The following is a 20,925-nucleotide window of genomic DNA, read 5'->3' as shown; positions in this document are numbered from 1 at the left end:
AGCTGCAATAAATTTGAATTAATATGTATTTGGATAACGGAATTGATATTTTTTAATTTGTACGCAAATAACAATAGTTAAAATAGAAATTATGTTTTTGGTCCCGACTATGTAGAAATTAAAAAATGTCAGATTTTTTTTTTCTCTTGTGTCATGCAAAAAAGTAATATACTTCTTCAAAATAAGGATAATCATTTTATTTCAAAATGGCTTCAAGTAAACAAAAGTGTGATTATGATAATGTCATTTCCATAATCTAAGGTACTGTCTTCCGTACCCTAAATCTGAAAAAAATGTGATCGGACGACGCTTCGTCCTCACAAAATACATTTAGTAAAATCAATTAATTGTTAATATTAATCATAGCAGTTGGAGTTGTCAGCATTTGCGGCCATTAGATGTTCAACATTCACTTTCATAATACAGCAATTACAAGAATTATTGACATTTTCAAATGAAATTATTTAAAAACCCATTATAAGTTGTGCAAGCCATGTTTTATTTTATGTGCTTAGGTTTTAGTCGTCCGATTTCAAATGGATTCGGCCATTTGATGCCCAAAGGTAATTTGGTTGTACGAGGTGTGTTCAGAAAATGACGGGATTTTTTTAATTTTTCGAGTTAAGGAGTCCTATTGTCAATTTTTTTCATTATGTTGGTATACATGCCCCTGAAGTATGCTAAAATTTTCAGCTGTGGTCATTGTTTACATTGCCTGTGGCAGCCGCTAAGATTAGACGTGTTTTATGAGCTCGGCGATTTTTGTTTGTTAAAAAAAATGGATCAGAGAATTTGTATCAAATAAAAACAAGAGTTAACGCGTGATGTAAGCGTTTCCAAAATGGTCGTGAAGACGTTGAAGATGACAAACGGCCCGGACGCCCCGGCACACCAACAACCGATGAAAACGTGGAAACATTAATGAAATGGTTATGAATGATCGCCGAATCACAATCAGAGCAGTCGCTGATGATGTTGGCATATTGATTGGCTCATGCCATGAAATTTTTTCGAATGTTTTGGGTATGAAACGCGTGGCAGCAAAATTTGTTCCAAAATTGTTGAAATTTGAACAAAAACAGCGGTGAATGGAAATTACTCAGGTGTCACTAAATGAAGTCAACGACGATGCAGAATTACTGAAACGTGTCATAACAGGTGACAAAACATAGATTTACTGATATGACTTTGAAACTAAGGCTCAATCGTCCCAGTGGAGGTATTCTGGATCACCAAGACCGAAAAAGCCTCGACAAGTGCGATCGAACGTGAAGGTGATGCTCATTGTCTTCTTCGATTTTAATGGCATAGTGCATCATGAATTCTTGCCACGAGGTCAAACGGTCAATAAGGAGTACTACCTACAAGTTCAACGCCGTTTGCGTGAAGCAATAAAAAAAAACGCCCGGATTTGTGGCAAAACAATTCATGGCTTTTGCACCACGATAATGCTCCTGCTCACACTCCATTGCTAGTTCGTGAATTTTTTGCCAAAAATGATACTAAAACGATGCCTTAGCCTCCATATTCGCCAGACATGTCTCCGTGTGACCGTCGTTTTACAAGCATAGATGACATTAAATCGGGTTGTGGTCCTGTGGCTAGTGTCTCGGACTCACGGACCGAAGGTCCGCGGTTCGAATCCCACTCTACCCCAACTCGATTCCATTTTCTAATAGTGAGTTATTTACAACTCGTTGAAAATGGCCCTCAAAATGAAATATTTGGGTAAATCATAAGAACTTCTGTTTCTTAAAAAAAAAAAGCGCATCGCTGAAAGAGCTACAGGCTAGCCCAAAGATCGAGTTTAAGAAGTGTTTGGAGGATTGGAAGAAGCGCTGGCAGAAATGCATAATTCAATGGGGACTATTTTGAAGGCGACAACATTAATGTAGACGATAAAATCAATATATTTTTTCAAAAAACGAAAATTTCCGTTATTTCCCGAACACACCTCGTACATCGATAATTGCGATTAATCTGTGAATGTTGACTCCCAATATTGTCTAGGTAAGCAGCGTTAACGGATATATACAGTTGGAAGTATCGAGAGCGAGAAGCCATTGTGGTGGTGGTAAAGGGTCTAGTCTAATAAAACCAAACTCGTTTTAGGGAACCAAACAATAAGTAGGATCCGACTGCGGGAGTCAGATGTATCGCGCAACAGTATCGGAAAACTAGGGGGTCTAGGAAATCTAAAGTTATTCTTAGTGAAATAATAAAATTAGAAAGGACTAGAAGGGGATTCTTAGCCTGGCAATATTTTGTAATAGATCAGAGTGTCTCGAACCGACAAGGACTACAAGTTGTGACTAGTAATGAAACGGACAGTGGGTTGGAAATGTTCGGATAGTCCCTAAGCCGGATAGCCGGATAGTCCCTAAGCCGGATAGCCGGATATCCGTGATATAAAATTTCTCTCATCAAAAACAAAACTTTTAATGGGCACGAAATAAAAAAGGATTAAACCATATTGATTATTAGGTCTATTTAGTCTCCTATACGGAGAAAAAACATTCTATGATTATTGACCATGAAGTTAGCTACTGATTCAGCAATACAACGGGCCATAGGTACTCGGGTTGAGAATCTAAAGTTTACCGAAACCATCCATTACACGTTTGTTGTTGAACTAAAAGCCAACCAAAAATTTGGAACGCTTTTGATAGTTTTCACCTCTTTTTTTACGCAAATATATATTTAATTAAAAAAATGAATTTTTATTACTTATTATCATATTATATTACATACACAAAATTATAATTTATACAATAAAAACAATATAAAAAAAAACAGTAATCAATATATCGGCGGCCTCCGTGGTGTAGTGGTCAAGACGCTTGACTCACGCACGGAAGGTTCCGGGTTCGATTCCCGGTGAGAACACAAAAAATTTAATTAGATTTTTCTCAAACCTGGGTGTTCTGTGATGTAATTCACCACTGTAATTGGGCATCCTGGCCTGTTGTGGTGCAAAAATAAATAAATATAGAAACAGTTATAAAGATAGTGGAGTAGTAGTAGTAGAAAGTGAAAAACAAAGTAAAAAATGAAGCAAAAATATAGTAAAAACAAAGTAATAAATGTAGTGAAAACATAGTAAAAATGTAGTGAAAACATAGTAAAAAAATTAAAAATATTTAAATATGTACAAATATTTTAAAACTCAGTAAAATGCGAAATTAAAACAGAATACCTAGTTAGAGACATATTTAAAGTCAGAGTAAAAAAAAATGTGTGTAGCAAAAAGCATATTTAAAAAAACATAGCAAAATACCGAGTAGAAATTTCAATAAAAAAAATACTTGCAGGTTAAATTCTTTTTTCAAAGGGTAAAATGAATACTGACAAACGTTTTTATGCAAAAAAAGTCCATTTTTTAAATTATTATTATCCCTTTTCCTAAACACAGTCGATGTTCATAAATCAATAGAGAGGCGTTGATTTGATGAAGTTTTTGCAGTTAAATTAATATTTTTCGTGATGTAATTGGTCAGCGCGTTTGCCTACGCAAGAGGTCTCGGGTTCGATTCCCGACATGGTTGATTTGAAATATTTATTTTAAAAGTGTTTTAAGACTATTTTATAGTCCCTGGACTGGTACCTGAAGCGCAAGACTGATCATCTTACCTTCACGTAACAAAAAATGATCAAGATACGCTCCGATTGGTTTACCAATGCAGTGACCGATGCACCATTAGGTGCGGAAAGGGAATTATGATGATGATTTAATATTTGGTATCTGCCTATCTCTAGTTGCGACATAAAAATGAATGGTAATTTTAGTTGAATATTTAATGACTATTCTTAAAAATAGTTATTTATATTTAAATCGCATTTGTTAAAACTGGAGTTAGGAATAAATAATAAAAGTACCTAAATACATCACGTGGAATTCCCATAGCTAAAAAGTTTAAATGCAAAACTCTTTTCATCTCAATGTTTATTAAAAAGTTATGAAAATAAAAATGGCGTTCTTTTTCATTGCAAAATGATCTGGAATGCATATCCATTGTACATTGTGTATGTACAAAACATGAGCACAGAAAAATACTATTTTAAACTTAACAGCGATCTGTGTAAATCAAGAACTCGCAACAATAAATATTGGAAAACTTTTGTGTGCGAATATTATTTTGTTTTTCGCTGAAATGAGGGATAACTTTAGATTAAAATATATATATTCTGGACACATTAGGGTAAGATGATCTAAAAAAAGATGAAGTATCGACTAACCCTTATTTCGGCAAAACGAAAACGTTTTTTTTTTACATATTTGATAGTTGATTTTTAGAATTCCAAACACAAATATGTTTTTTGATAAAATCAAAGTTACTAAATGTTATTAAATATTTGTATATAACCACTTACCGATTTTCTATGTCTACTGGTTTCGAGACGTATCCGTCTCTTCGTCAGGACACCAATTAAACCAACATGCAAAACCCAGCATGTGCTTATCAAAATGCATGTCGTGATGGATTTACATTTTTGTGCAACAACTATGGTGAAGGTGTATAGTGGGTTTCGCATGTTGGTTTAATTGGTGTCCTAACGAAGAGATGGGCATGTCTCGAAACCGGTAGACACAGAAAAGTCAGTAAGTGGTTGTATACAAATATTTAATAACATTTAGTAAAATGCTTTAAATATTAGTAATACGAGGGTTGTGTAAAAAATAAGGTTTTCAAATTTTGTTCAGGTTTAAGGCATTTTTATTTGAACTAAAAAATACATCATTGGAGAGCTTAATTTCTTGACTATTTTTTAACATCATCACCAGATTTTTCAACGCATTTTTGTTGACGACTAATCCACTTTTAGAATCCTGCTTCAAAGAAGTCCGCCGCCAGTCCGTGGAGGAATTCGGTGACCGCTTCCTGCACTCTTTCATCAGTCTCCAACGTTGTCCACCCAAGTGTTGCTTTAATTTTGGAAACAAGTGGAAGTCACTCAGTGCAAGATCAGGGCTGTAGGCAGCCTGTTCAACGAGATCTCAGCCAAAATTTTCTATTAAATCCTCGGTTTGGCGAGAGACGTCCGGGCGCGCATTGTCGTGGTGCAGTCTAACGCCTTTCGTCAGTTTTTCTCTCCGGCGATTTTGGATGGCTCTTCTGAGTTTTTTCAAGGTCTCGCAATATTTTTCCGAATTTATTGTGGTCCCTCGAGTCATAAACTCAACAAGCGGGACGGTCACCAAATTCCTCCACGGACTGGCGGCGGACTTCATTGAAGCTGGATTCCATAAGTGGATTATTCATCAACAAAAATACGTTGAAAAATCTGATGACTATGTTTAAAAATAGTTAAGAAATGAAGCTTTCCAATTATGTATTTTTCAGTTCAAATAAAAAATATTTTAAATTGAATCGGCATTCACTTCGTAGCACTTCATTATAAATTATTATAAAAATAAAGCTTGGTTATCAGTGTTACGCGCACTAAATTTGGTGAATGCGCATTTGCGGTCGCAGGCCCTATGGCATGGAATGCTCTCCCAGCAGAGGTGCGAGGCTGTGAAAGCGAAGTGATGTTTCGGAAAAAACTAAAAACCCACTTGTTCTCTAAATCATTTGAATAAATCCGTAGCACGTGACAACAAAATAAATTATTTTAATTAAATTACAAATTTAAAAGCTTCAATTAAATTAACTTAACAATAGAATCACCATGTAAAGCGCCCTTGAGGTATTTAATTACGAAAATGGCGCTGTTTAAGTTATCCATAATAAATAAATAAATACACGATTTTATTATTTTACAAGAACACCTTAAAACTCCTGCACCAAGTAAATAACAAAGGCAGTAATATGAATGATTTAGAAATTATAGAAATTCACAAAAAATTAAATTCTGAGAACAACCTAATTAATAATTACACATTTAACCACCCCTCGCCTTTATTGACTATGCTCCCTTTGCGACCACCCTCACCGCACTCACCCTCTTAGACCCGCGTCTGTTAACACTCTCTTAGCCGAGCGATGTCTTCCCACACATTAAATCTTAGACTTAATTATTGCAACTTCCACTTATGTGCTAAATTTTAAGAAATAAATTCGTCTTAATGTTCTGTCCATGTTTTCATATCTGTACTTTGAATAACCATCCATTCATATGCCAACACCTTAGATAAGGAAAAAAAAAACCCTGCTCTAAGTTTCACTGATTAATTTGTTTATTTTTTGTTTAGATTCTATGACAATGTAAACAATATTCTGCGTTTATTATATTAGTTTTATATCACCCGTCGATGGGAGGAGTGCTCTCCCGAAACTATAGTTGTGTTCTTGTAAAATAATAAAATTGTGTAACACTGATAACAAAGTTTTATTTTCATAACAACAAATAAAAAATGCCTAAACCTGAAAAAAAAATGATAACCTTATTTCTTATACAACCGTCATATTATCTATCAATCAAAGTTTATTGTGAATTGTGATAGTACGGTTAAGAATGAAAAATATGGTAAAGCAGTTTTGACTGAATGCTGTTTTAGTTCATGAGAAAAAATTAAATCATATGTATCCCATAGGATTCATTGTAGCGAAAAAGTTGCTAAATTTGCTGTCTAACGGAGCGATGATATAAAAAAATTGGCATAAGTAAATGTAATAAAGGTACATCTATAATGCATCGATTTTTCTACGTTCGATATTGCGTCGAGTTTATAAATATTTGTTATTTTGGCTACTGCAGAATCGGCAGACGTTAAATTGAGCTTTTCGACGCTACAGCGACAGATTTTCGATCCAAAGTATTGCCAGTAAGGAGAGGGAGAGAAATAGAGGGGCGTAGAACCAAGGGGATGTAAGAAAGGAATATAAATAAAAATAAAGTACGTAAAGTAGTGAGAAATACCCTGAACGCGTAGACTGCTTGACAACAACAACAACCATACCTTGTTTTTTCTTTGGAACTGAAACGTTTGTGAAATAGAGAAAAAAATAAGTCAGAAGAAAATGAAAATAGTGGGCCAACTATTTATAGAGATAGATGTAATATGGTCTTTCCTACTTTGTATCATAACAATGGAAACTAAAATCATTTAAGAAATTTTACAAACAATTTGTATTATATTATATCAAGTTCATTATTTAAGAGGTAAGGAATTTTAATTCAAATTCACTTTAATTGGACAAAAATAAAATAAATTATTTAAGGTGTTAAATTGGGACAACATATCCAGGCTTTACTGACAGAATGCATTAAGCATAGAATTGAGAATAGTCCAGAAACCGCATGCGAGCATCAAACAGAAGGCGACCAAACTACTCATAAATGAGTTTCTCTGAAGACGTCGCTCAGTACGCAACTCCTGATTTGAATTCAACTATGCCGTGTTGTGTTCTTTTAAAGCGTAGAAATACTGCTAGGATCTTGAAGAAACAGGATGGGATCACATTTCATCTGTAATTAGCAAATGAATGTGTAAGTAGCAAATACATTACTTAAAAATTGAATTATTTTTCCATCTGTCAGATTGTCGAAAAAATCAAAATGAACATTTTGTTAATGTTGCCAGGGTAGTAATTTTTTTTACCCTACTTTGCTCATCTAATGAGAGAACTCATGAAAATTGAACCTCGGATTAAACAACTCTGTGCTGAACATTTGACTGACATTATCTTTCAAACACCAAATTTTATTTAACACGATATAAAAATATCCGTTTTATGTAAAATAAAATTTGTTTTATATTTTAAGTTTAAAGTTCATTAATTCAATTACTCTTATTAAATCGGGGGCTTAAGGTCATAAGGGCGAAACTACAAAAAATGCTGTTTTGTGTTAAGTACTAATCTGATATCCAAACAAAATATCCTGTTAGTGACAAAAAGATGAAACTCATCCGATAAGTAGTTACCTAGATAAATTTGTGTGAAACTACAAATGAAGCGTTTTGTTTAAAGTCAGAAGAATAAAACACTTTTTACATCATTTTGTTAATTTACTAATGTAAGCGCAAGTTAGGGTCATATAGACGAAAGCTTAGTTTCATATTTTTGTCTCTAAAACATTTTATGCTCTATTAACTGTATTTTTTATTTTCTTTATTTGTTACCCTTAAAAGACAGTATTATTTTTTGAAAACTGTTTTATCATTTATCTCAAAACTGTGTTTTTGTAGTTTCGCCCTTATGACCCTTAACCCCCGAAATGACCCTTTACTTATCTACTCTGTTGTGTCAATTAATACTTCCACGTGCACAATAAAATTTTAGAGAAATAAACAGATTGCTTTTTTTTTTAAAACCATATATTTGTGTAATGATTATATTTTTTCCCATCGTGCAACATTACGCGGTGACATCGCGAATGCTCGCGGCGAAAGTAGGGCATAGTGGGCGAATTTTTGGACACAGTCCAATGTATTCAAATATGATTCTACGCTCCTTCTGGACTATTCTTAATTCTATGACTGTTGGCTTAATGCATTCTGTCAGTATAGCCTCAATATCCAACATTCAATTACAGGTTACCGACGAAGACACATTCATTTCCATACAAATTTACACATTTACGTACATAAATATTGACTTTTATTTATAAAAAGTCAAAGATAACTCTGTTAGCTTCGGATTGTAGTTGTGTCCAGAACCCCTTGAGCAATGGACTAATATTATGAAGCAATAACACTCTCCAATAGCGAGTGTATTCGCCTCTTGAACTTCCACTGACATGGAAGACTCTTCCTCTATAGGAATGCCTATGCATTACCAAAGGCAGGTTGGTTCCGAATTCCGGGAAGTAAAACAGTTAGAGATATCCTTCCGAAACATTAAATTGAAAAATTTATGAAACATAAACTCTCAAAAATGGCCGAGTTCTCCATATAACCTAAGGAGTTTTTTAATTATTTAACATTTTTTAAAATGAAAACTGTGTCTTAAACTGAACATAAATCAATTAAGTTCATAAGACAGGTGTTATTATCTTGTAAATAGTTTCATTTCAGCATTTCAGCATTTCAACATTTAGAAGGACAACAAGAATTTCCCTCAAAACAAACAAGCCAGCCGAAAGCCAGCTGCCAAACTGAAAAATTACTTTTCTGCGTTTTGCTAATTACCAACTTAACAGCTTGAAATATAAAGTATTAGGGATACCAGTAAAAAAATACTCGGTATGAAAGTAAATATGAAAAATCTATAAATGTACCTTGTTAAGTACTGATTTTACATTTTCTTTACTGGCAACTCATATAAGACTGTTAATATCCCGTTCCTTCCCAAATCCTTCCTATTTCAAAATTCTTGTGGTTTTATTATCTTGTGAGCAAGTCACATGTGAAAAGTTGCCCCTCTGATAAATCTTTATCATATACCGCGTCAGCATACGTGCAATGTGAAGTCACGTGTTATATAAACAGCTAAATTATAGAGTTCATCATCATCTACACGATATCGGTATCCGTGCTGCAGCAATAGTGAAGTGCTCCATATAAGAAACAATCGGCAGAACTTTAAAAGTGAGTAACAATTTCCATACAGTCCACTAAATTCTATTTTTTTCTGTTATCAGTGTACAATACCTGAAAGGCATTGAGATGACCAAACAACTTAATTATAATAAAAAATAACATAGCTTAATAGAACATTTACTGAATATATTTTTTTTCTACAAATGAAATTAGTTTCCAATATTATTTGAGTTAAATAATTTATTATAATTTTGTAGGATAGTCCACCAAATAAAGACAACAAGAATCTTTAGAGATGTGATTCAGTTGAGTCAGTACTATGTTTGCATCTAATTCTAGAGGTGAGTCATATGTATGTGTGATTCCAGTATACTTTCGATATTTACAAATATTCATACTGAAAATAAATATTTATCAGAATTTCAATCAGATTAAAATATGAAATTTCCTTTAATTCATTAACTGGTCATTTTATATTTTTTTAGAAAATATTCAAATTAATCAACAAATAAAATGAATGTGTTGTTATGAGTAAACGGCAATATTTAGCTGGTTAATTGTATTAAATATGTGGAATGCAAAAGATACGATAAGATCCAGTAGTATTTTAAATTATCGACATAATAAAAAATAAGAAAGACCTCGTTCTACAAATATCAAAAGTCCAAAATTTTCTAAAATGATGTCATAGGATTTTATAATTCGGTCTATGAGTCCATACAATATTTTTTTCCAAATATTTCCATAAAAATCATAGCTGCTTCAAATTCACCTTTAAAAATACGGTGTTTTTGTGAAAACAGCTATTATTGTTCACACCAATTTGTTTAAAGTAATACAAAATACGAGTATCTTTAAATTAGCATTTCTACCACTATGTGGCGTCACTTTAATGCATTGTTTGACAGTTCAAAAGGTATATCTAGAAAGTTCGAGATAGTCTGTTTTAAGCTGTGTTTACTGAATATTTTGACATAACTAAATATCATTATCATCATAATCTCTGCTCTACACCATGTAAGCTGGGTGTATTTTGAGCTCCTCAAACCCAAAGAGACCATCGCGGGAGATCGCTATCGACTACAATTGATGCGTTTGAACCAAGCATTGAAGTAAAAATGGCCGTAATATGAGGAAAAACACGACAAAGTAATTTTGCATGATGAAAACGCTCGGCCAGACGTTGCAATGCCAGTCAAAACATGGGAAGTCCTACCCAGCCCGCCGTATTCGCCGGACATTGCTCCTTCCGATTACCACTTGTTCCGATCGATGACTCGAGGCCTGGCTGAACAGCACTTTCTTATGAAGATGCTAAAAATGGCTCGACTTGTGGATAACCTCAAAGATGAGTCTTTCTTTCGAGATGGCATTCGGATGCCGTCAGAAAGATGGGAGAAAGTAGTCGCTAGCGATGGACAATACTTTCAATGACATGTTCTTGACTATTTTTTAAAATAAAGCTTTAATTTATTCCAAAAATCAGCGAGAACTCAAGATGTTTTATTATTATTATATTCATTTATACAGCGAGCAGCTCAAAGCTGATATACTTTAGAACTATTTTAAAGAGAATTAGCTATTGGAGAATTTTAACTTTTCCGAAACAAATCTAGTCCATTTTTTAACCCATTTAGACTACACATTGAGATCAGCTCTTGTGGCAGCTTATTCTAACTCAAGAAATGCGTCCGAGGATTTGGATTAAGTCTCGTTTTCTCCAGCCTGAGACTGTGGCAGCTATGGTGACTGTTGAGTATCAGGTCACCCCTTTCTCGCCGTTCCTGCAGAGTTGTGAGACCGAGAGTTTCCAGTTTCTCTACACACGAAGGCCGTTTTAGGCTCGGCGACAACTTTGTAACTCGCATTTAGACTTTTCCAACAAGTTGATATCCTAACAAAATAGGGATTTCATATCTGAAACCCGCATTTGAGAGTAGGACCTCAATTATGAACGCTATCTTCATCTGTATATATCAAGACGGTATACTTCTGTACTAACTGTATCTTCCTCGGTATGTTCTAATTACTTGCCATATCGACATCAGATGATCGAAACGAACCAATGAATGACCGCAAAATTAGTCCACGTTCCTTATTTCATTAACATTTAAAATAGTTCTCATGTATATTTTAAATGGGCTTCTGTGATAAAAAGTGCCCACTTCAAAGCGATTATAAACTCCAGTATTCGGCGTTATTTATAAGAAGGCTTTTTTTATGAAGTAGATAATTGAATTGGATTTTTTCGTAATGTTTTATTGTTATTACGATGTCTTTTTGTTGTTTCACAGCTTTCAAATCGACACTATAGTATATTATAGTATTATTTTCTTTTAAACCGTCCACATTTTTAAACAAAAAACCAGCCAAATTTGTCTTAGTGTAAATGTAAAGAGTGAATATTGTAAAATATTAAATCAATGACAGAAATATAAGGTAGGTTGCATTGCGCGCTTCTTCCATAGAAATTTATCTAGATCTGATGACAATTCAGAAACGTACATAGGACATAATGAAATATGTATAATCGTAGGTTGGTTGTGAACAGGTCGTGTCTACAACGCAGAAGTCTTACCATCGTCCCCGCAGTTTTCTTCCTGTTCCTCTTCCTCTGTGTCCGTGCTTTTACTTTTCCCCAAGTTTTTGAGCTTTTTTCTTTTGGCTGCCGCTCTTCTTCTCGCTGGAATCAAACAATACAAAAAATTCATTTAAAAAATTCAGCAATAAAATAAATAAAACAACTTTGTTTTTAACCACTATTTTTTATCAACCGACTGGTTTCAAAGCAAACAAGCTTCTTCGTCAAGCTTTACGTAACGTGTGAATTAATTCTTATTTTATTTTTATCATGTTAAAACACTTTGATCACCGGCCGAATACACAAAGAATTTACCATGTGCCCGGCCCATTTTTGTGAAATTTCATGCTTTGTGAAGAGTTTCTTAAACGTGTCATAATTATGAAATACTAAGTTAAATCAATTTTAATTTCTCAAATTTATTTGGAACAATTCAATAAGCCATTTTTGTATGATAGTTTTGCCAACATTGGCCTTTATGGAGAACCACATTGCAATGTTCGCACATATACCTGCAGCGTCTCACTTCTTTTTTGTGATTTGTATCCCGGAGCCGTGTAAACACGCGTTGTGTCCCGGTCCCGTGTTTTCACTTAGTTAACCAGCAGCGAAAAAGTACTAATAAAAGTCACTAGATGTCAAAAAATGCACTTTCTTGAACAGCTGGTAAATCGCGTGAAAACACGGGACCGAGACACAACGCGTGGTTATATAATCACGTGTTTACACGGCTCCGGGATACAAAGTGTTAACTAAATACTACACGTGGACCCAATAAATCAAGTATTTTTTCCTTACAAGGGTGATAATTTGATATCAATATTTTCGAAGCTAGACAGAGAACTAAAATAAATATTGTTTATTTGGTTAAAAAAAAAAATTTCTTATTTTAAATCGCTTTTTTAATCTTTTAAAATTTCTAAGTTGTCTATTTTTAATATTTTATTTTCAACATGAAATACTTTTAATCCAGTTTTTAATTGAAGTTATGGTTATTTTATAGCAGATAGTTTGCAAATTCAGAAAAATTATTATTAGTTAAGTACCTTAAGTGTTCTTTTACTCTAATATCAAAGTTTCTTTTAGTTTTTCCAATGTAGATTGAATCGCAATCATTGCAATTTAATTAGCATATTCCAGATTAATTATATTTATGGACTTTGTCTTTGTAATTTTTTAACAATGTTCCCATATTATAAGTTGTGTAGAATGCAGGTTTAATGTTTGATGGTAGGAAATTAGATAATTGTTTGAAAAAATGAAATTTATAAAAAGAATCCGCCTCAATTGTTTAGGTGGATTAAAATTCTAATTCATTCATTTGATCGAGTCTTTACTGATATGGGTGAGATTCATCTGACTGAATTATTTCACCCACTAGGCGACGATTTTTATACTTCTTCTTGGACAAGTTTAAATCAAAAATATTATGAGTTTGTCCAAAATTTTGTACACAAGAACTGTATATAATCTGATCGGGTTGTAGTCCCGCGGCTAGTGTTGCGTACTCACATCAGAGATCTAAGGTTCTCTCACTTGATTCCCATTTTCTAAGAGGGATTTATTTCTCTTTCTTCTCTAACTCATATAGTGTCCATGCGGCTCGACTGTAGAATCATCTCCCACCCACCATCAAAGATGTTACTACATTATCTCTGTTTAAATCACGTCTGAAAAAACATCTCCTTTCTCTTACTTAATCTCTCCTCCTTTCCTTTTTCCTCTTTCCTCTTTTTTCCTTTTTCCCATTGAGTAATAGTTTTGATTTAAGGTAATTTATAAACGAATACGTTTATTTCCATTTTTATTTAATTTTAGCTTATTATTTTTTTTTTCTATTGAATATGTTTTGTAACTTTAATTATATAAACAAAACTTTTATTTTATTGGTTGGTTGGAAGAAATTGCATTTGGCAATAAGCCCGCCAATGTACAAATAACATTATTTACAAAAAGTTAAATAAATTTTTTAAAAATATTTACAACTCGTTGAAAATAATACTAATTTTGATTCCATATTTATTTTCAGTATATTTAATGGTAAAATCGATGTTCCATCCATACTGGGACAAGTTAAATTCCATATTCCGACTCGTAGGTTGAGAAACAATGAATTACTGTTCATCGATCACAAACTATGTCCTTAATTCTCCAATGACCCGTCTTTGTCGTATTGTTAACTCAAGACAAGATCTGGACTTTTTTGGTTTAAGTTTACAACGATTTAAACGAGCACTAAATAAATAGTCCAGATCTTGTCTCGATGTCCCTTATGTTTGTCAATGCTTCTTTTCTTTTTTTAAAAATGTTTTGAACTATTCTTTTATTGTAATATTTAAACCCTATTAATTGTATACATGGACAATGTCCGTTAATAAATAAATAAATTAATTCATAAATAAGTGTCCGCTTCACACACTATAATGATCACCAATCAAATGCCTAGACTTCCATATTCCCTTCTTTAATATGTTCTCAATCTCTGTTGTAAAATGTTAAACTTAAAAATTCTCTAGGAGTTTAAATCCATTCCATGTCTACAACAATTTGGACCAACTCAAAATATTGTTGATTTAAACAAATGGACCAAGAAATACAAAAATAAAAAAACATTTTCAGGCATTGCCTGTAGCAACCATTCAGTTCAAATAATCTCTCCGCCATAAATAAGGTTTTCCGCTCTTGAATTATCTTGAGAAATTTAGATATTCAAACATAGGCAGAATGGTAAATGTTACAGTGTGTAAAGTGGCCACTTCATCCAGCCAATGACTGGTCGTAAGCCCTGTCAATGTCCACTCTCTAAAATGATCGCCAGAACCACCATTACAAACGATATTTCACGTCCACCCTGGAAGGAATCGAATACAGGACCTCAAAAATGTTAGGCGAACCCACCGAACACACCGACCACTAAAAAATAAGGCGGACTCATCGCCACTCGGTTTTCTTATTTGAAATTTTGTACCTGAGAGTACCAGTGGAAAACATTAAAAAAACTACATTATTTTTTAAATTTGTCTGTAAATAAATGTATATAGACCTTATTATTGTTTTTAATGAAGTATAATGTACAGCAGCCTTGAAGTGATTACTCACGAAAACGACGCTATAAAAATTGTCGAAAATTATTATTATTAATGCTAAACAAACTTAATTGTCAGCCATGTAATAAACATGAACGCATCACGAGTAATCTAAACGCATATCAACAATATTTTGAGTCTGTCCTAATTTTTGTAGATAAGGACTGGATTCAACTCCCTGGGGAGCTGTTTATATTAACAGATTACAACAGAGATGAAGAACCTTTTAGAGAAGGCAATATAGAAGTCCAGGCATCTACATGATAAATTCACCTGGTCCATGACGAAGTATAAAAATTGAAAAATAAAAATTTTAGGCGTTGCCTAGTATGATGGTGAAATAATTCAATCACATGAATCTCACCCACATAAATAAAGGTTTCAGCTCTTTAACTTCACAAACATCAACAGATGAAAGAATTGAAGGAATAATAATGTTCAAATATGGGCAGAGTGGTGAATGTTACACAGTGTCTAAATACATGTCATAAGACCTGTAGATGCCTGGACTTCTATATTGCCTTCTAGAAGGTTCTTCATCTCAGTTGTAATATGTTAACTAAACGCATATCATGATAAACATAATATGACCAAACTGTAGCTGTAATAAGGAATCCAGTGGATTTTATTATTTTTTATTTGTTATTAGACTATTAAACTTAGCCAAATTTAAAAAAAAAAAAATCATGCATCTTAGTATCAGCACTATGATTAACTAATATTAATTAATAAACCGGAAATCTTTCACAGCTTTCTTATCATTGGTTGGTTCATATGAACCAGTGACGTCGTTCAAAGTAGCTCATTTTTATTTTTTAAAATTTTTTTTTTTTCATAAAAATCATTTTTTAAGAAGCTTGCGAGTAAGAAAACATTTTTTTATACAATTTCCTGTAGGGCTAAACTTCTTTACTACAGTTATGTATGTAATAAATGAAAAATTCAGATAATACCTTCTATTATGTGCATTTTTTCTTCTTCCGTTGTTCTTTCTTCTGCTAATATTACTTCCTCTGAAACATAAAAAATCATTTGAATGAAACGTTTATCTAAACCATCTTTATACTCGAGCAGATCAAATGGCGAATAATTTGAGAAGGACAAGAATGACTAAAAAACAGTTCAGATATAAAAATGCGAAAAAAAAATATTTTTTTAAAAACATATAAACATTCCTGGAATCTTACTGAAGTTTCTAAAAAAGTGAAATAAAAAATAACAAATTCCTGGAATATCACAAAATTCCTAAAAATGTAAAATAAAAAAAAATAAACGTTTATGTAATATCACCAATGTTCCTAAAAACCTGAAAATAACACATTTCTACAGGATGTTCTTTAAATCCTGTCACATCCGAAATCACGATGATCAGTTTAAAAAAGAAGACATATTGGCACATCAAAGTATTTTTTGAAAACGAATAAAATTTTCAAAAAAAAAAAAAAATAATAATAAAATGGTTGCTTTCTTCTGAAGGGGAGAAGCGAGGGGGGCGCGGCAGCGCGGTTGGCTGTGTGTCAGACTCCCCCCTCCCCCTTCTCGTTTCACCTCTGCAGAAGTAAGCAACCGTTTGTTTTTTTTAGTATTTGATTTAAAAAATAATTATTCGTTCTAAAAAAATATTTTAATGTGTTAATATGTCTTCTTGCTCATACTGATCATTATGGTTTCGGATGTGACAGGGTTTAAAGAACACCTGTATAATATCACTAAAGTTTCTGACATTGAAATGTGAAATGAACAACGATTCATACTGAAATGAACATTTTTAAAAGATCACAAAGTTTCTGATATTAAAATGTGAAATAAATAAAGATTCATATTGACATCAGCGTTATTTAAAAATTACTAAAGTTCCTGACATTGAAATGTTAAATAAAAAAAGATTTATACATTTGAAATATGCAAAGGTTATCAACATATTAAAATAATATTTTTGGGGGCTGCATTGGTACACTAATCGCAGGGTATCTTGATCATTTTTGATCATCAGTCTTACGCTTAGGTGCCTGGCCAGGGAATATGAAATGTTCTAGTGTAAACCACCTATCAAATAAATATTTCATGTCAACTATGTCGGGAACCGGACCCGCGACCTCTCACGTGGTAGGCAAACGCGCTGACCACTGCACTACGAGGCCAACTCACCATCGGCATTTAAATGTAAAATAGGCAATGGTGGAAGGTAACGATAAGCTTAAAAAAAAGGCTGGATAGAGAATCATTTTGCACATATCTTTAAGATTCAGATTGATAACAATCACAGAATTATAATAGTCCAGAAACCACGTACGCTGATTTGAATTCAATTACGCCGTGTTGTGTCGTTTTTAAGGGTCAAAATACTGCTGGGATTAAAAGGGAAAAGGGTAATATCACATTTAATGTATATGCTAACGCTCATACATGCGTTTGTGTAATATTCACGTCAAAAAGTGAATTGAACAGGAATGTTGCGTCTCATAAAACGAAATATTACGAACCAAAATGGACACTAAGTCGTTGGAACAAAAGGCATAATAGTACTACACACGTGCGTTTCCAGAAATTGTCTAGCAGCCAGTGGGCCACATGGCGACGGTATTTACCTACTGTCTACAAAAGCTTCTCTTTGGACATCTATCTCCCTTTGTTAACGATGGAGTTGAAACAGTGTTTGATTTATTTAGTTTTTTATTGCTTACTTCTTGGCATGAACACTTGACCAATTCACTACTATGCTTTATTTTTTATAAATTTATTGATATTATTTTAACTTTGCTGGAATTTCACTCGTCCATGCGCTTTGTAGCTGCACGATGATTGGTTATCTAGCTTTCATATATCAACTTTAAAATACCTAAATTTTGTAAATGGGGTCTAGAATTCCAATCGCCTATGCGCTTAGTAGCTGCAAGACGTGTTTTAATCTTATTCCTTTTTATTATTCATATTATATATTTTTTTTTTAGTATCATTAATACACTAAATTTATTTGTCAATTTTTAAAATGTGTAAATGGGGGCTAAATTTCTAACTGTCTATGCGCTCTGTAGTTGCAAGACGTTCTGTAATCTAGCTCCTATCTGTTTTATTTTTTTATTGATCTAAATTGAAAACGAGGAACTAGAATCCCAACCGTCCATGCGCTCTGTAGCTGCAAGACGTACTGGGATATTTATTAATTGTTCAGCGCCCTTGAGGTGATTTTCACAAAAATGGCGCTATATAAATTATCCAACTAAATATATATATATATAAGTAGTAAATTCCCAAATATTATTTAAGAATTCGATTATTTTACTGACTGTCAGATTGTTAAATAAAACAAGGTGGACATTTTGTGAGTATTGCCAGGGTAGTAAAAATTTTCCCAGCTTTCTATTTATTATGCTGTTTGTAATAAACTGTATTAATTTGACTGAATTACTAAATTATTATTTAATGTTTTTTTTACGATTGTCTATTAAAAGTACCTGTTTTTTCCAGTCAGTGAAGTATTTTATGTGGTAAAACATTATTTGTGTTATGATAATATATTGTTCGCGGTTTGGCAACATTACGTGGCCACTTCACGCGGGGGGGCATTTGGAAATTTTTGGACACAGTTGCAGCATGCAAACTTGATTCTACGCGCCTTCTGGTATATTATAATTCCATGATAAAAAAAAAATACAGTTTTAAATTAAACATTAAAATTTGAAGAAAAAATCATACCTGCTTTACAAATCCATTCTACGTAGCCGTTCAACTCCCTTTCGAGTTGCTGCTGCCTTCTTAACTTTAGAAATTCTTGTCTATTTTCTACTTTTTCTCTCTCCTTAGCGAACTCTCTACAAAGGGGAAAAGACGCTCATGTAATAGGGACTAGCCAATTATTGTCATGGAGAAGCGGTGCCTAGCAGGATGTGTTCAGAAACTAAATATATAGGACAACATAACTGGCTCATAATTACAATTTTACATGGAAACATTTACATTCGATCACTTCTTTAATTTTTTTATTTTAATTATTATTATTATCAATAATAATACACTAGCAGCCATTAAGCTTATGCGTGTATATCAAGTGTACAAGTGTACATGGTTATGATACATTGCACATTGCTGTGTGCATCTAGTTAACATTCACTGAACCAGCACCAATCACTTTCTCGGGAAGGCCATTCCATTTCTCCACAACTCGGTTTGTCAGGAAGTTCTTCCTGGGGTTGGATGAGAAGGAGGTAGTGTTTCGTTTCAACGAATGACCTCTGAGATGGCAATTTTCATTTATAGTGAACATTGATTTCAACTTGGGTACATTATATTGCTCAGTGAAGTCACCACGCTGCCTCCGCTCTTCCATTGAACTAAACCCGAGCTCCCTTAAGCGGTCCTCGTATGATTTATTCCTTAGAGAAACTATCGTTTTAATTGCACTTCTCTGGACTTTCTCCAACAGCTTTATGTCTTTTTTTAAAATTAGGAACTCCAGATTCGATTAATTTACAATCTCTTACGGATTACATTTATTTGAGAAAATATTTTATCTCTTTTAAATTCACATTAATGTTAGTATTTTTAACATCTTTTTAAAAGGTTGTTTGAGTCTTTAGTCTTGTCTGTGTTAAGGTTTTTCTGGTAGTTTATTGTATAATTTCAGTCCCTGGTTCATTAGTCTCGATTGTCTTCGTCTTGTTTTAGAATGTTGTATTTGATTTTGTTATTAATATTATTATTATTTATAGGCAGACAACCTTTACTGATGCGTCTATATCTCGTGTCTGGTTTTTTATGTAAATGCCAAAATGTACATACAAAATTCATGGGTGTCGGGGTTTATAGGATGCAGCTTAAAATTCTGAGAAAAGTGGTACTTAAAACTAAATTTTGGCTAGAGTGGAGTCACTTGGCCTTTTTAGCGTCGATAATAATTGTTAGATATGTTTAAATATTGGCTATTGTAATAAAAACATAAAGAGATTCTGATGGTTGTTAATTCTACACCAAATAAGCTGAAAGTGTTAGTATGGGTTGTTTAAGGTTTAAGTACTGTTAGGTTAAGTTAGCTTATATCGGGCCAGGTTAGAACTCCTGCTATACCTGCTCTTGTTATCCAGTTAATGTATGCACCAAAGTCCTGGTGAAATTGTTGCCGAACTCTGTCCTTTTGAAACTGGGCCCTTCTCTCAACGCGACCTCTCTCATTGGAAAATTCCCTTTTCGTGCAATGACAGTGAAAGAAAATAATAGAACAGAACAAACAAATAAATGAAAAAACACAACATAAACTAAAATAATGAATGAGAATAACAAAAAATGTTTTAAAAAGCATTGTCTGTTGACTTTACAGTTTGTGCAAAAAGGACAGACGCGTAGAACACAAAATTTAATATGTTTTACCGGGCAAAAAATCTAATCTTTTAAACGGTTCAGTGATCACATCTTCATTATTAATAATTAAGTAATCTTAAATTGGCATAATCTTCTAACGGAACATATCCTGACAATGCAATAAGCCGTGAAATTTACAGAGTATGTTCACAGGTCCTTTACGGTTGATGCTCAAACGTTTCAAAAGAACATCGACCGTGTTCAAGACAAAGTCTTTTAGCAAAAATCAGAGCCCCTCTTTATTTTTCAGCAAGGAACATCTTGGTTGATAAATGTGCAGAGTTAGAAGCCTCGCCACTTTTTTGTCAAATCAATGTTAAGACATTATGATTAAAAACATAATACTTAAATAAATTAAATTTGTGGAGATTTGACACCAGGGAGATGTTTGGTCAGTCTTATTCTGACTAGATGCAAATCGTAATTCTATGATGATAGAAGAGGAAAGAGTTGCTTACAATAGAATGACAGAATGAAGA

General features: G+C 33.2%; 1 protein-coding gene across 1 annotated transcript in view; it reads right to left on the bottom strand.

The window, feature by feature from the left end:
* Nucleotides 1-20,925, bottom strand: part of LOC148280848 (voltage-dependent calcium channel type A subunit alpha-1-like) — a gene marked incomplete at its 3' end in the record, with an annotated part of 161,573 nt that overhangs the window by 104,531 nt on the left and 36,117 nt on the right. Inside the window, exons 8-11 of the mRNA XM_088227692.1 lie at nucleotides 18,788-18,903; nucleotides 16,045-16,104; nucleotides 12,003-12,107; nucleotides 6,902-6,919 (exon numbers count right to left, since the gene is read on the bottom strand). Coding sequence (XP_088083818.1) covers nucleotides 6,902-6,919; nucleotides 12,003-12,107; nucleotides 16,045-16,104; nucleotides 18,788-18,903 — 299 coding nt within the window. The remainder of the gene's footprint in view (nucleotides 1-6,901; nucleotides 6,920-12,002; nucleotides 12,108-16,044; nucleotides 16,105-18,787; nucleotides 18,904-20,925) is intronic.

The sequence above is a fragment of the Micrasema longulum genome, unplaced genomic scaffold (genome assembly GCF_059751315.1).
Source record: "Micrasema longulum isolate JH-2025_06_02 unplaced genomic scaffold, ASM5975131v1 h1tg000526l, whole genome shotgun sequence".
Taxonomy (NCBI): Eukaryota; Metazoa; Arthropoda; class Insecta; order Trichoptera; family Brachycentridae; genus Micrasema; species Micrasema longulum.
This window is presented reverse-complemented; position numbering and strand designations above follow the sequence as displayed.